The sequence below is a fragment of the Rissa tridactyla genome, chromosome 1 (genome assembly GCF_028500815.1).
Source record: "Rissa tridactyla isolate bRisTri1 chromosome 1, bRisTri1.patW.cur.20221130, whole genome shotgun sequence".
NCBI lineage: Eukaryota > Metazoa > Chordata > Aves > Charadriiformes > Laridae > Rissa > Rissa tridactyla.
The window spans coordinates 73,525,947-73,540,692 of NC_071466.1; the positions used below are offsets into that span (position 1 = coordinate 73,525,947).

A 14,746-nucleotide genomic window follows, 5' to 3' on the forward strand; every position below is an offset into this window, starting at 1 on the left:
CTGCACACAGCAAGCGCTGAGCAACGTGAATAATTTGGGGGTTCTGTTCACCTTTTTTTTTTAAAGTGGAGAGTGCCCTGGAGCAAGCATCCTGTCAGAGTATTTTCAAAGAAGGGACATAATCGTCTGTAGTTTTTCCATTGTCCCACGAACTGTCTTCAAGTCACCTCAGAGTATTTGGTTGGCTCAGATTGGTGAGTTCATTCAGTGCTTACACAGGATGTTGGGTGGCTTCCCAGGTACTATGTGAAAACTTAGGCAGGCAGAGAAGGAAATGGGGAATGCAGTGTTTTCATTCATGGTTGAAGGAGAGCTTGCACTGGGCTATAGGAAGAGTTTTATCATGGTCAGATTTAATCCAAACCATTCTGTGTAGTTGCAATAATAAATTTTCTAGTTTCCAGGTAATATACTTTAACTACAGCATGATACCAGTGATAGATTTCTTTTTTTTATATACTCTAAGGCCCTTTATAGCTTTTCCAGTTCAGGGTAGATTTAAGATGTTGACAAGTGTCTTCAGAGACAATAAGGATTTTCGATTTCATCCCTCAACGCCACTGCTGAATAAGGCAGTGCTACTTCAGTAAGGATTTCAGCAGAAGCATGCAGGGAATTTTGTTTTTCTTACGTTGACTGTTGCAGAACCCTCGGATTTTTGTTTTGCAGACTAACAAGGGGGATGAGCTCTCGAATCGCATCCAGAATACGCTGGGCAACTATGATGAAATGAAAGACTTGTTAACTGACCGATCAAACCAGAGCCATCTTGTTGGGGTTCCAAAACCTGGGGTTCCTCAGACATCTCTCCCCAAGCCCGATGAACATCTTGTAGCAGACTCGAGACCGCCGCCTCCTCCTCCCATTTCCAGCACTACTTCTTCCACACCAGCAGCCCTACCTGCCCAGCAGAGCAAAAGCGCCGCGATGGGTTGGCAGAAGACCGGGCACAATGCCGCTTCAGATGGCCAGCAGAGAGCAAGCAAGCACGGGCACCGGTCACTGGAGTCACACAAGGGTGACTTCAAACTGGCAAGCCAAAAACCCAGTTTGGAGAAACTAAAACGCTATGCATCGAGTCCCACCTCCTCCTCCTCTTCCTCCTCCAACACTGCCCAGCAAAGCTCACTGAGGGCCACGCTAGGAGACAATGTCAACAGAGTGCAGCAGCCGGCAAAGCTCAACTGTAGCTCGGATGGAGGAGCTCAAGCGCAAGAGAGGCCAGCAAAGCATGGTGGCGGACACTGCGTCCAAAACTTCCCGCCCTCTCTTGCTTCAAAGCCCAGTCTGGTTCAGCAGAAACCAACAGCTTATGTAAGGCCAATGGACGGTCAAGACCAGGCTCCTGATGAGTCTCCAAAGCTGAAGTTACCAGCAGAGACGACCAAGTCGTATAGGGGAGTGCCTTCTAACAAGCCTGATTCAGCCAGGACCAAGTCAAAGATAGCCAAGTTCAGCATTCCTAAGCAAGAAGAGGTAAGCGTTTTTATGCTTTTTATGACATACCCCCTTGGATGGATGGATGATGCCTTAGAATTGCAAATTGCATCTGTCTCTTTACAGATTTTTATCATATTACTTTGCATGTTGATTTTTTTTTTAACATTGACATAGTATATTGCAAATAGCAGCCTCAAAGCAATATAAAGATAAATCAACAGTGAAATACTCACTGTCTTCAGGACTGTAACACTTCCTACAATGGCGTATTTTATAGTAGTATATATTATTTCACTGACTTTTTTTCCTGAGTGTTCACATATGAAGTCTGGATATTTTTAATTCTTTTTTTTTTTTTTTTTTTTTTTGCTAGGCAGGTGTATTACTTCTGTTCATATTTCGTTGACCTCTTTCTCTTTGGCAATGATTAAATGAAGTGCTTGCGATCAGAAGTAGTTCTGCCATCCTCAATGATGTCAAAGTAGTTTCACAATCCAAACAAATTGCTTAAACAATATGAAATTTGTGGAGTAGATGAGAATACAGCAATAAGACTCTTCTTTTAGTTTGTAGTATCTGTTCCCATTTCAAACCAATTTCTGAGAAGACTGAGGTTTGCTTCCTGAAGAATCACTATCTGTAGGAACCTGGCCATGCTACAAGTATGAGAACATTTCTGAAAAAGCTTCTAGACAACGTTTCTGTTGTCAGCAGTAGATATGAAAGATTTCTGCTTGGACTTATTTTGTGTTCATTTATTTCACATTCCTTCTATGCCAGTAGAACACCTTGCTTTATCACTTATACAGTCTCTGATTTTCTGTTTGATCTTTTTGGACAGGGAGGAAATGGTTAGTTTTGGCAGAATTTTGGTGATTTTTTTTTTCCTGGGGTGTATTCAGAGGCCTGTATGCCAATACCAAGGTGGTCACATCATCCTCTTGTGCAAATTGGTAGAGCTCCCAATTTATAAACAATTTATAGTATTTATAGGACTAAGCGACTCTATTTGTCTGAGTCACTGTGACATTCTCAGAGCAGAGGCAATGACTGTTTACTCTTATTTGACAGTTGTAGTGTGTCTTGAGATGTTTTTAGTCTTAGCATTTTTGTTTCTGGCATTGTTAAAGCAGAGGAAAAATCTAATTTCTGGTGGAGTTCTCTGGCCTCTTAATGCCTGTTTTTCAGAAATGGAGTTGACTTGGAGTATTCCCCCTTTGGTTCGGCTTGGGAAAGAAATCTCTCTGGAAGCAATTACTTCTCTCAGCTCTTTTAGGCATTATACCCATGTGGTTTTTCTCTAAGTTAAAGTTCCATCAGTTCCAAACAACACGTAGGTGATATGTTGTTCTGAAGAGGGGTTGGTTGTTTTAGGCTCTTAAGCCATATTTGATAAGCAAATTTAGCATTCACAAACTGCTGTAATTGTGCACATAGATCAGGTAATGGCAGATACTAATATCCATTTAGCTATTATTACCTCTTTCAGACTTGTACTTCTATCTGCAAGTGGGAAGTATTGTTAGAATTAAAAATGCCTGTGGCAATTGTCTGGATCTTTCAAATTTTCTCCCTTTACATGTATGCAATACTCTAAGGACTAGTTTGGAAAGGAGTTTTGATAGGCAATCATTTGTTTGTCTGAAATTCAGGATTTACCATTTGCATTCCAAATTCTCCTACCTCAGGAAAGAAAGCTTTCATTTTTGTATGTAATCCATGTAGATGCGTAAGGGTAATTTTATACTGCAGTTTCTAGACATGCAGACGTACTTGAGATGATTGCTTTAAGCTAACTTGCTTAGATACTGCTGGCAATGTAGGCTATGGTAGGGAAGAGTGGACTGCAGGGTAGCTACTAAAGTGTTCACCAACATCTCACAGTTTTTATGGGATGCAGTGTTAATGAAACAGTATTTGATAACATAATAGAATCATCTAACTGTAGTCGAAGGAGGTGGACAAAACCCATTATCTGGTAGGTTAAAAAAGAGCTAAGTGATTATAAAAAATGATGGACAAATTAACGCAGACAAAAAATCCTAGGTACTGTAGGTGTTGGGGTTGGAAACTGGAGCTAGTGAAAGTCAATGTTTAGATCTCGTGTTGGAAGGCTGAGAGTCCTGGTGATAAAAGTGCCCAGCTTTTTTCCCTTTATCCTGACGTTTCCTTTGTTCTAACATTTTCCATCCCAAGTGGCACAGGATGAAATTGGTAACCCACTGGTATTGCTACAGGGAGAGATATTGACCAAGACTGAAAGTTTTTTCAGTCAGTGTTGCCTAATCCACCCTCCCTTTAATTTTCAATCATATTTCTTTTTATTTCAAAATGTTTTTCCATTCTTGTTATTTCTATCATACATCTCCTAGCACAGTTTTGTAAGAATTTCCATGCATTTTTTACACTTCTGCTTTCAAACTCATAAAACTTCTCCTTTGCATCAAACGTTCACTGTCCCCTGTTAGGGACAGAATTTTTAAGCTGCTCTCAGCACAAAAGCTGTCATGGTCCCATGAACATTTGCAGGCAAAAGGAGGCCTCTGTTGTTCAGTGTGGGACTAAAGGTGATGGTCAGGAAAGAACCTGTATCCCTGGTGGACATGGGAAGAGTAGACACGCCATATAGGATGATCGTGAGGGAAAGCGGGCTGACAAGTAGGCTACAATAGTGTCTGGGAAGCTATATGGAAACAGAAATAAGAGCGTCAGAAAGCTGCCTAAGAGCAGCCAGGAGAGTATGGGAGGCAGGAGAGGGGCAGAGAGCTTGGGGCGAGGGTATCTGCAGTGCAGGTGATGGGATGAAGCTTTATGTCTGCTCAAATAAAAAGTGTGTGGCTGAAATGGGCTAGGTAGGGCAGTTAGCATGCTCTGGGGGTTAGTGGAGAAAGCCCCGTGAGGTGTTGCTGGCTCGTGGTCAGCTTGTTGTCCACCAGGACCCCCAGGTCTTTCCCTGAAGAGCTCATGTCCAGCCAGTCAGCTCCCAGCCTGTACTGGTGCTGGGGTTATTCCTCCCCCTGTTCAGGAGTTCACATTTCCTCTCGTTGAACTTTTTGAGGTTCCTATTGGCCCATTTCTCCAGCCTGTCAAGGTCCTTCTGGGTGTCAGCATGACCCTCTGGGGTATCAGCCACTCCTCCCAGTTTTGTATCATCTCCAAACTTGCTGAGGGTGCACTCTGCCTCATCATTCCTATCATTAATGAAGATGTTAAACAGTATTGGACCCAGTATTGGCTGTGGGGGTACGCTAGTGACTGGCCTCTAGTAGGTCTTTGTGCCACCTCCCTCTGGAGCACTTTTATAGCCTTCATTTTCTGCCTGCAGGCCTAATTTTGTCATTACACCTTTTTTTTCAGCTCATAAAATGTGTTCATAGTGGTATCATGGTCCAAAGCCTATACTTCTCAACTTGGCCTAGACAGGTTCTACAGCTGCTTAACTGAACTGAAAATTTTACTGCAGGAGGCTGTGAGGGAAAAACATGCAAATAGGGGAAGCAAGATATGAGTGCAGGGTGTAATGTGGGATAAAATATGAGACTCAAAAGGAGGAAAAATTGAGGTCCTGGGGGCAGGGGACAAGCTGCCTAGCCTGGCCAAGTATAGAAGTAAATGGTGAGAAATGACCATTTCCCCAGCTCCTGCAGAGCTGGGGCACATGGAGTGATAAGCACTTGTGTGTGACATTTCAGTTTTATTTTGAACATCACGTCACTATAGGCAACTTGAAGTTCCATGGAGAAATGCAGGAAACAAGAATATATTGTTATAAATCCCCTGATTTGCAAGCCCACTTACTAATGCATTCGAGTCGAGTCCTCTGTTTCCATGCACTTGCATTGAGCTTATAGTACTTTCCAGAGCCTATCGGTATATCTAATACCTCTGCACTTTCACTTGTGTTTACCGGTTTGAAGGAACCATCAGTAGAAAAATAAACACATAATGAAACAAAGTTAAGCCTCCTTGTAAGAACCGAAGAATAAGAAGCAATGTCATGCAAAGTGTGTGTCTTCAGCAGGATACAAAATCCTCTTCTGTTCATCCCTTGAGGTTTTCAGAGAAACAGGGCACAAAGTTGGCTGCAGTACAATTATTATTCACTGGAAATAAAATCACTTGAATACAAATTATAGACCATTACTTTTCAATACACGAAAAAGGTTGATTTTTAATGTAGTTCAATACCTCATTTAATATTTTTAATCAGTTTTGGAAAGCCTTCAATATCTAGACACAGACTGAAGCTTATGATTTTTTTTTTAATTGTTTTAATGAGAATAACTCAGATAGACCTGTATGTAGAAAGGTAGCAGTTACTCATTTGGGAATTTAATCTTTAGGAGCCAGGTTCATCAGTGTTAATTAGAATCCATACCCAACCTCCTGGTCCTTCCAAAATTATCATACTGCTCTGTGGAAATGATAGCTCGTCATCTCAAGTACTGCTATTACACATTTTGAACTACTTAGAAATTATATTGCTGTAGGTAAAAACCCACTGTATTGGATAGAAGGGAAGAGAAATTTGATACGAGGGATAGAAGAAAAGAGGCAAGGAAATCAAGCGCCTATCTTTTCTAGAATTTTGTTGAGTAAGACAATAAGAAAAACCTAAGATGGCAAATCATGTTCTTTATATCTGAGTTCTGTTGAATTTCATCTTATGGGCTGCATGCTGCTTTTTTTTTACATCGAAGAAGCCTCATCTATTGTCCTTTGCTTATTTCTCTAAGGGTTATGGAGCAAGGAAATCGAGGTTGTATTCAAGAATGACTAGCAGTCTAATGGTAAAAGGAATAGATTTGGTTCTGTTAAATTTGGGAACACATTTATGTGAAATGTAGATGAGGTCATCACGAGGACATGTTCTTATGCCACTTCACAGAGTACTTACACAACTTCTTCTGCAGCAGAAGTAATGTACAATAGATTAAATGTTGAATTATTTTTTTTTTCCCCACCCCTTTTTGCCCTGATCTTACTCAGGCAAAATACTATTTGCTGGATAAGATACTCTCTGCAGTCATTCTCGTTCGAGTGGCTATATATAGCTATCAGCGTTTGGCAAGTATTCTTTAAATCTGCAATCTTTTTTTCGCCTATCAGTTCTATCCCCATATCTTAATGGAAAGCAAAAAAACCCCACAACTCTTTCCTCCTCTTCTTCCCTCCCTCTGAAAAAACCCTCCCAAATACGGACTTGATGTCAGTAATTTGTTCAAACCAAAACTCTCTTCAGGAGAAAACTTCGGTGCATAGCATGTATAGTAAGTAGTTCCATTCCGGTTTAAAATCGAAGTTGGAAGTTCATGTGTGAAAAGGCAAGTGCAGCTACATCTCATTTGGCAACAGAAGCTCCAGTGCAGAATAAATTAGGAAGATGGTCGTGATTAGTGCGTGCTTCCCCTGGAAATACCGCACATCTGGATCTATGGGAAAGTGGAGGGGGAGACAGGGTCTCATGAGGAAGGAAAAAGGTTTAGGGGAGATCTAGGTAACCTTTTCCTCAGAGGCATGACGCCACCTTTCCCTTGCTGTGATGGAGCCTGTTGAACTGTTGCAGGACCAAGAGTTGAATCTGGGTTTTTCCTCTCTGCTTCACAGGGTGTTCAGTTCTGTCCCAGAAAGGCAGAAATGGGAATAGAAGAGCAGTTGAAGATGCTTTAGTTAAAAAGGGAGGGAGAGATTGAATGCATTAGCAAAAAGGTCCAGACTTCTTCCGGCAGCGTTCTAGGATGCGCCCAAAGAGTCTGGAGACAGAAGCGCAGAATTAAGTGTGTTGTTTTTCCTCTACCATTTATCAGCTTTATTGAAGAATTGCAGTGCTTGAGAAGCCAGTTAGCAATCACAGCACTTGAGTACTGTAAGTACTGTAAGTACAAGCCAGTTGTAGATGTTTTCTTTCCCAGATGTTCATGGGAACGAGTTAGCAGGCTGCATTTACAAGAAGACACAGCTCAATTCATCCCTGTAATGGTACCACTGACCTTCCTCACAAACAAAGGATGTTTTCCCACGTTAAAGAGGAAGAACTGGACAACAAGAGCAGTGTGGTGCAAAGATCCCTGCTAGTCATGGGTTATTCAGGACCTTCGAGTGTGTCTGTGGGAGGGCTGTGCATTACTGCCTGTTTTTATGTAGGAGAGTTCAGCAGACTAGGACTGCAAAGAAAGAGTGCACTAAATAGACCGGGTGGTGTTTGAAACGCTCTTCACAAACACAGCGGAGGCCACGATGCGCGAAGATGGATTTTCGGTAGTTTTCAAATCGTCACACAAGCCTCTGCCTTTCTCGCGTTCTGCAGTCTCCGAGGCACGCAGCGACTGCGTGTGCGGGCAGTTTCACTGAACACAGCGGGCCTCATCTCTCTGGTTATTCTTGCATGGCAGCTCTCGGAGAAGGAAAATACTGTTTAGACGCCTTTACTTGACTTTTAGAGCCTCTCTAGTTTTACTGTTTCTACCCTCAGGGAAACAAGTTTCTTTTCCCTCTTGAATCAAATAGCAAGCTCTCTTTTTCTGGGAAAGCACTGGCTAAACTCATCTATAGGTTTTTGAAAATAAAGAATTTATTTACATAGACCGTAATGTTTTTGGTATGGACTGATTACCATATGGTACATGCTATGCATTTGTTGCTATGGTGAACCACTTGTTGTTCCTCTTTGTTTTTCACTGGTAGGATGACTATCATCAGGGAAAAATCTCTTGAAACTGGATGTAAACTTATGATTGTCAAGGGAATTCCTTAATATATGCACCTGTCATTTTGCAAGTTTTCCCTGAGGTTGTTTTTTTCTAATTATTGAAAAAATATTTTGAGCAGTTCCTTGGGGTGTCTCATAAGTCACATCCTCCCTTTGATAAAACTGGTCTTTCCATCTTTTCAGAAGTTGGAAAAGTAACCACTTTTGGGATAAGGAGAGCTCCATGGATGTAAGAATATGGTTCATTGTGAGAAAAGTGTATTCCTCTTACCTTTTTTTTTCCCCCAGAGTGGATGGTTTGGTTTATGAATCAGCTCTTGAGTTGATACAAAAGTGCATGCATAAAAATGTCCGCAACCGTGTATAATTGCTTCTTTGGTTCCTTTTGGTAAGCACTAAAGTTACTGATGAAGGAAATAAGATTTCTAGACCTACAAAAAGCAGTTTTTAATTGCACATTTTGTCTGATTTTTTTTTAATCCACTGTAGTGCTTATGATGATGATAACTGGATGTAATAAAAATCCTCCCTACCAGAAACAAAAAGTAGTCTAATAGACCTCCTTTGTGAAACGCGCCTCAGAAGATACATGGCATTGCTATCACTTTTCCACCTTTGGCCCCATTAACATGGATTGCTCCCAGGCCTGGAAGGCTATTCAGCAGTTAGAGAAAGCCATCCTTTTCTGGATGCGCGCTGCAGCACGGCGCTCCTGCAAGCACAAGAAGCTGTCCTCAGCACGAGGTTTCGGCTGAGCATCTCCTCCCCATCCATCTGCTCCATGGCTCCTGAAACAAAGGGGTGCTCAGAAAGGGTTAGGGTACGGACAGAGAGCGAGGGTGGGCTTGCGGGGGATTTGCGGTTACCAGTGAAATACTTAGACGCAGTCTGCTTCTCAGACCTTACGTTGCACAATGCCAGAGCGTTGTATCGGTGTGCAGTCAGGTGTGGAGTCCAAGCCCTCGTTGCGCCTGCAGAGCAGTTATTAATGCCAACTCACATTCTCCTTTCCAATAATCTTAGCAGGGTAGAGCACTTCTGTCTACTCCTTGTCTCCACAGCAATCTACAAGGGATCATGTAGGATGTAAAGGTGGTTTAGGATATTTTATGTATTTATTTCTTTAAAAAAAAAATCAATGAAAAATATTATACTGCTTTGTTCTGTAGTTTCCCCAGTCTTTCATGAATCAGAGTGACGTGGAACTGTCACCACTGAACATACTCACGGGGGTCAGTTCGTTACGACTGATGATCAAGAGAAGCAAAGGAAAATACAGCGAGCTTCACAGATCACTGTTAATTCCAGCTAAATAAATAATGTATATGTGCCACTTGATGTATAAGGTTAAAGAGGTCAGACCTCCAGTAATTATTGTAAATGCATCCAGCCAGGCCAGAAGCAGTTAAATCCTTTATTGTTGGTCACATATTCACTTACAGTAAATGAAGACAAATATACCCTTAAATATCTGCATGTAACATACTTTATTCACCCTGCACGTCGTAAAGTTGTCATTTCCGTAGCACTTCTGAATATGGAAGATCTATCCCTGTGGTATCGCAAAATAGCTTCCTAGAAAAGTAATTAACAGAAGGCTTTTTTTTTTTTTTTTAAGTTCAGAAAAGGTAAATAACGTAGGCGTCTGATTTCCTGTCACTCTTGGTTAACTTTGTATGAAAATGGATAGCTTCCAAATTAAAGCAGGCACCGGCCTGTCTGGAGAAAAATGCATCTGTAAAGAAATGTGTACATTACATATTCATGTAGTTCCAAATCTCTTAATTGCATTTTATATATAACAATCGCATGTTCTGAAATACGGTACCCTTTTTACTTCATGAGTTAAAACCAGCATGCCAGCAAGGCTGAGGTTGCTTCTCACACAGTTTAGGATAAGCATTTCCTTTCCCAAATTCCCTCATACATGCCCCACTCTCTTCCCTCCCCACCAGCACGTTTCTCTGAGTGATGGAGGCTTGGTGTGAGGGGGCTTTGCACCACGTTTTATTCAGAAGATAAATACACAAAAAGCATTCATAGGCCAGTGAGCCACAGGGTCAGGAATATTGAGATCGAGCATTTTCTCTCAGAACCAAAAATTGCTATTCGTATGCCTCGGCATTTACTGCAAATGGCTGTAAGGGAAGCTTGTGTAGCTAGAAAGAGCGGAAAACCAAGAGTATTTCTTGTTAACTCTTATCACTAACACATGTTTAAGGAGAGATGAGATTTCAAACACTCCCTCTGCTTTGTAACTATTTTGAAATGAGATGTTGAAGATGATGGGTTTTTTTCTTGCACATGCTAGAGATTATTGGTATTTAAATACCGGCAGCATAATATATTGATAATCAAATTTTGCATTTATTTAAAGCTGCACTCAGATGCAGAGGCAGGTGCAGCTTTATGTGACTGCTACAACTTCTAGACCTGAAGTAGAAAAGGGGAAGACAGCTGTGAGATTATTGATTACGAACGCGGTCAAAACCAATATTAATACAAAGTATATAGAATGGCCGCGATTTGGCAGTTCTGCGTTATTTTCTAAGAGGCCTTCTCCAATTTTAATTACAATCTCGGGGACATCTAATGCAAGAAAACATATTAGCTGGTTAATTTCTGATTTCATGGAAGAACCAGTGCAGAGTGGAGGTATGCAGTCTAGAAAAAAGACATGGGATGAAGGACCAAGTGCAACATGAGATGGACAGTTTCAAAAATACCGTAAGCAGATAACGAATGTTTTTCTCGCACCAAATCACAAATTTTTAGCATGCAGGAAAAGTTAAATATATAGAGAGGACATAAGAATAAGCTGGTCCCTGTAAGAGTGGAGGAGTCTAAGAAAAGAATTATGTGGGAGCTTAAAGGGAAAAAAATGCAATTATGCTTTGAGAAACCCACCGAAAAGGAGGCGTTAGTCATGGTCTAAATTTTTGTCCTCATGGGAGGACCAAATGCAACGTGAGATGAACAGTTTGAAAAATACCATAAGTCGCAGTCGTAATTTATAATAAAGTCTGCATGCAAGATCTTTCAGTAGCTTAGAGATGGCTGAGCAGGCCCCAAAACTTTAGTTTACTGCTGCAGTGTGTTTGTTTCCATGAGGAGTCTTTGGGAGCACCCTTCCTTCCCGTGCAGTTCCTGCTCCCGTATAGGAATGGAGCTACGTCCAGAGGACACCCCTGATGAAGAATCAAACTACACGATTGCGGTTATTTCTGAAGAAGCTTGTCCTCTCTCATGAGGGCAAAAATTTAGGTGGTGACCATCAGCTTCTTCACAGATGTGAAAACACTGTCTCAGAAGGAAAATGCAGTACTCATCCCCACATAAGTGGTATGGCAATATGCACAAAGCTGGGCTGGGACGTAGATGTAGCTTCTGTGGGAGGCAGACGAGGTGAAACCTCACACTCATATAGGACGTGCTGAATGTCTGTGAACAGCCTCTTACACAGAGCTGGAGTCTTCTGAAACAGAACAGGTCTTTTGGGCTTTTTTCTTCCTTTTTCCTCACTCAGAAGGTTTATGGCCTCTGATAATACTCAGTTGCATTCTTGTCAATAAACCAAAACCGCTGCATTTTTACTACTGTAATATCTTCCATTCAGGAGTTTCAAAGCTCTTCATAAGCATTAATGACAACTCTGAAAAGAACATATTAAATCTGGTTACAGAGGCGTTAGCCGAGGTGCAGGCAGATGGGGACACCTTTCTTGATGACATTGCCAGCAGCTATGCCATGGACCAAGCGTGCTCCCCTTGGTCCTGTTTGCTGGTGGTCCGGGCTGAGGAACCAGCTGGAAAATGATGCGGGATGCTGGGGCAGAGGACGGGGTGGCACACCTTATCCTGTCCCCAGACCCAAGGCTGGCTGCAGGCACAGAGCAAGCACAGCAAGGGTGGATTGATGTCAAAGCAGAGAGAAGAGTTGAAGAGACTGAGCCCCCAATTCTGTGCTCGGATATTTGCACTACAGCTCACCAGGAGGCAGGGCGGCGCATGGAACTCTTCTGTAACTTTTGTGCTGGAAATGGAAGTTACACAGAAACATAAGTAAAGGCTTCTTGCTAAGCTCTGAATTAATGTTTCTCGCTGTATTTCTTCCTACCATTTAGGTCACTTGTGGCAGAGACAGTTCCTGAGTGATTATGTCACTTATGGTTTACCACTTCCATCTGAGTTATTCGCTGCACATGCTCCGCTAGAAATTAATGGGAGTTTCGCCATTGCATTCAGTGGTAGTGACATCAGGGTTTGACAGGGATGAATATTTCTTTTCTACATTGGATGAACTTCCTTTGGTCAAGAAGATATTGCTTGAGAGAAGACGGTCTTTTTTCTTCAGTCTTTGTTTTGTTGCAGAAATGGAGAAGTAATACTTGTGGGTTTTTTTTTACATCGTTATTACTTTGAAGAAAGTCAGCAATAGCAATACAGAATAACAATCAGTGGCAGAAGGTGGCATTTGAATTCAGAAATGCCGCGTTAATCTATTAACTCCAGGACATATCTTTAGAGCATCAAAGGAGCTTCTTGACCAGTCTGAGGTGCTGGAGTCATTTTTTCTCTCTTGTAATTAAAATTTCTAGCTCCCTGTTCAGAATCAGTTTCCTCACCAACTCTTCAGTGAATAAATCTACATGAATGATTTCCTGACAGTTGTACATTAGGAATTATGGCATATCCCTGCACATAACTTACAGAACTATCTCGATACACAGAGAGGAGACCATAAAACACGCCGAATGGGGATTTCTCAGATATGCTAATTGCTGCTATATAAAGAGCACGGGATGAAGAGCTGACACAGAGGAAGTTCAACTAAAAAGTACCTGCCACAAATCTTTGAAGGTTCACGGAGGAGAGAATCCTGCTGCTGCCACTTCACGACAGAGCTCCGCTGAGCACAGCCTTTGTAGTTCGGCGAGCTGGGGCACGGGGGGCTGGCAGCTCCCTGCAGGTTGTGCAGGGTCTGGGACGGGGGTCTGCCACCTCCATGAGCTGCTTCTGGCAGCGGGGGGCCAGCGGGCTTGGCAGCGTACCGGCACGGGAGCAACTCCCACCTTCTTGGCTCCTCGGTGCCTGGGTGCGGTGCCCAGGCTGGGTTCTCCTCTGTCCTAAAATAGCCCCAAATGCTATTTTATGAGCTTGGCTCATCTATGAGCTTGGCTCTCAAAGTAAGTTGCTGTTTTCCTTAGACTGAATTTTTGCGTGTTCAGAGCGTGGGCTGGTCTCACTAATGGGCATCCGCTACCCCTTCTGTGGAGCTTAGGTTTGCCATTCAGTGAAAGGCATCCTTTTTCTGATCCTCCAGATTTTTTGCACAATTTATACTAAGTTGACATCCATGATGAACTTTGCAAATGAGCTCTATATTTGTGTAAAACACCGTAAATGTATTTACAGCGTTGAGGGGGAGAGATACAGTTCAGCAAATGTGCTGTAACCAGGTATGAGTTACATACTCTTGTAGCTTTTTTAGATGATACCTTTTACGCACTGACTACAGATAGGTATTTTTGCACTCAGTGGAATGGGGCAAGATCACTGAACTCATTTTAAGTAGGCCGTTAAACATCACTGCTTAATACTGATTTTTAGCCCCTGCACTTGAACCCTTTGCCTTAGGTTGACCTGGCAGACAAAAATCAAGTGTTGCATCCCAGCAGCTAACAGCTGCTCTGCTACTTCTACCCATATACCTATACACTTTTTTTTTAAAAGCAAGTTTTCTGTACTATCTGCAAAATGTGCGTGCTACTAAAGATAATAATTAATGCGGAAAGATGAAAGCAAATAGTTATTATACAATAATTTTAATATAGAATACTTTTCTAAAATAAATCAACTAGACAAATCAAACAGTATAGAAATGAAATGTGCCTTTGCAGGCCCTGTGGGAAATTCAGCTAATGAACTGAAGAGTATCAGTTTCTAGGCAGGGAAGAAAGTCTGCTTAATTTAAATAAATAAATTCAACAATTTGCCTCCTTATTTTAAAATCATGGTTTTGGGCATGATCACATAATATGAACAAAGTAACTTCAGTGCAGCCTGTGTGGTTTGAAACACCCAGCAAAATACGATTAACTTTTTTAAATGGCAAATTGTAATGCTATTAAAAAAAAAAAAAATATTATGCCTTCCGGGTGTGACTATCTTTTAAATGTGATGATGTCACCCCGTGAGCCGTTAAACCGTTATCAATGAGCAGGCTGTGCATTTCCTAATGATTACTGTGGAGTTGAAAAAGACTCTATAATGTTCCTTCGGTTTGTTCATCATTTTTGTTTGATAATTGTCCTAAAAATCAATGACAGCTACTGAGTACAGAAATTTGATTGAACCAAGTATAAATATAGGCAGCAATTTAGGCTGTTCTTACTCAATAGGAAAATGTCTTTGGATAATAAGTGGATTCCTATCTAAATTCATGAGTTCTTTTATGACATTTTGGGTTAAGCCTGAAATAGATTAATCTTTTTCTGATAAAGTTGCATAAGCTGTGATTTCTCCGGTGACCACATTTAATTGGATATTAAATAAAGTGCTTATCTTTACACCAACAGGTTTTATAGGCTGGATTTCC

At 41.5% G+C, this 14,746-nt stretch overlaps 1 protein-coding gene across 1 annotated transcript in view; it reads left to right on the plus strand.

The window, feature by feature from the left end:
* Positions 1-14,746, plus strand: part of AFF3 (ALF transcription elongation factor 3) — a 327,221-nt gene that overhangs the window by 53,109 nt on the left and 259,366 nt on the right. Inside the window, exon 3 of the mRNA XM_054190585.1 lies at positions 670-1,476. Coding sequence (XP_054046560.1) covers positions 670-1,476 — 807 coding nt within the window. The remainder of the gene's footprint in view (positions 1-669; positions 1,477-14,746) is intronic.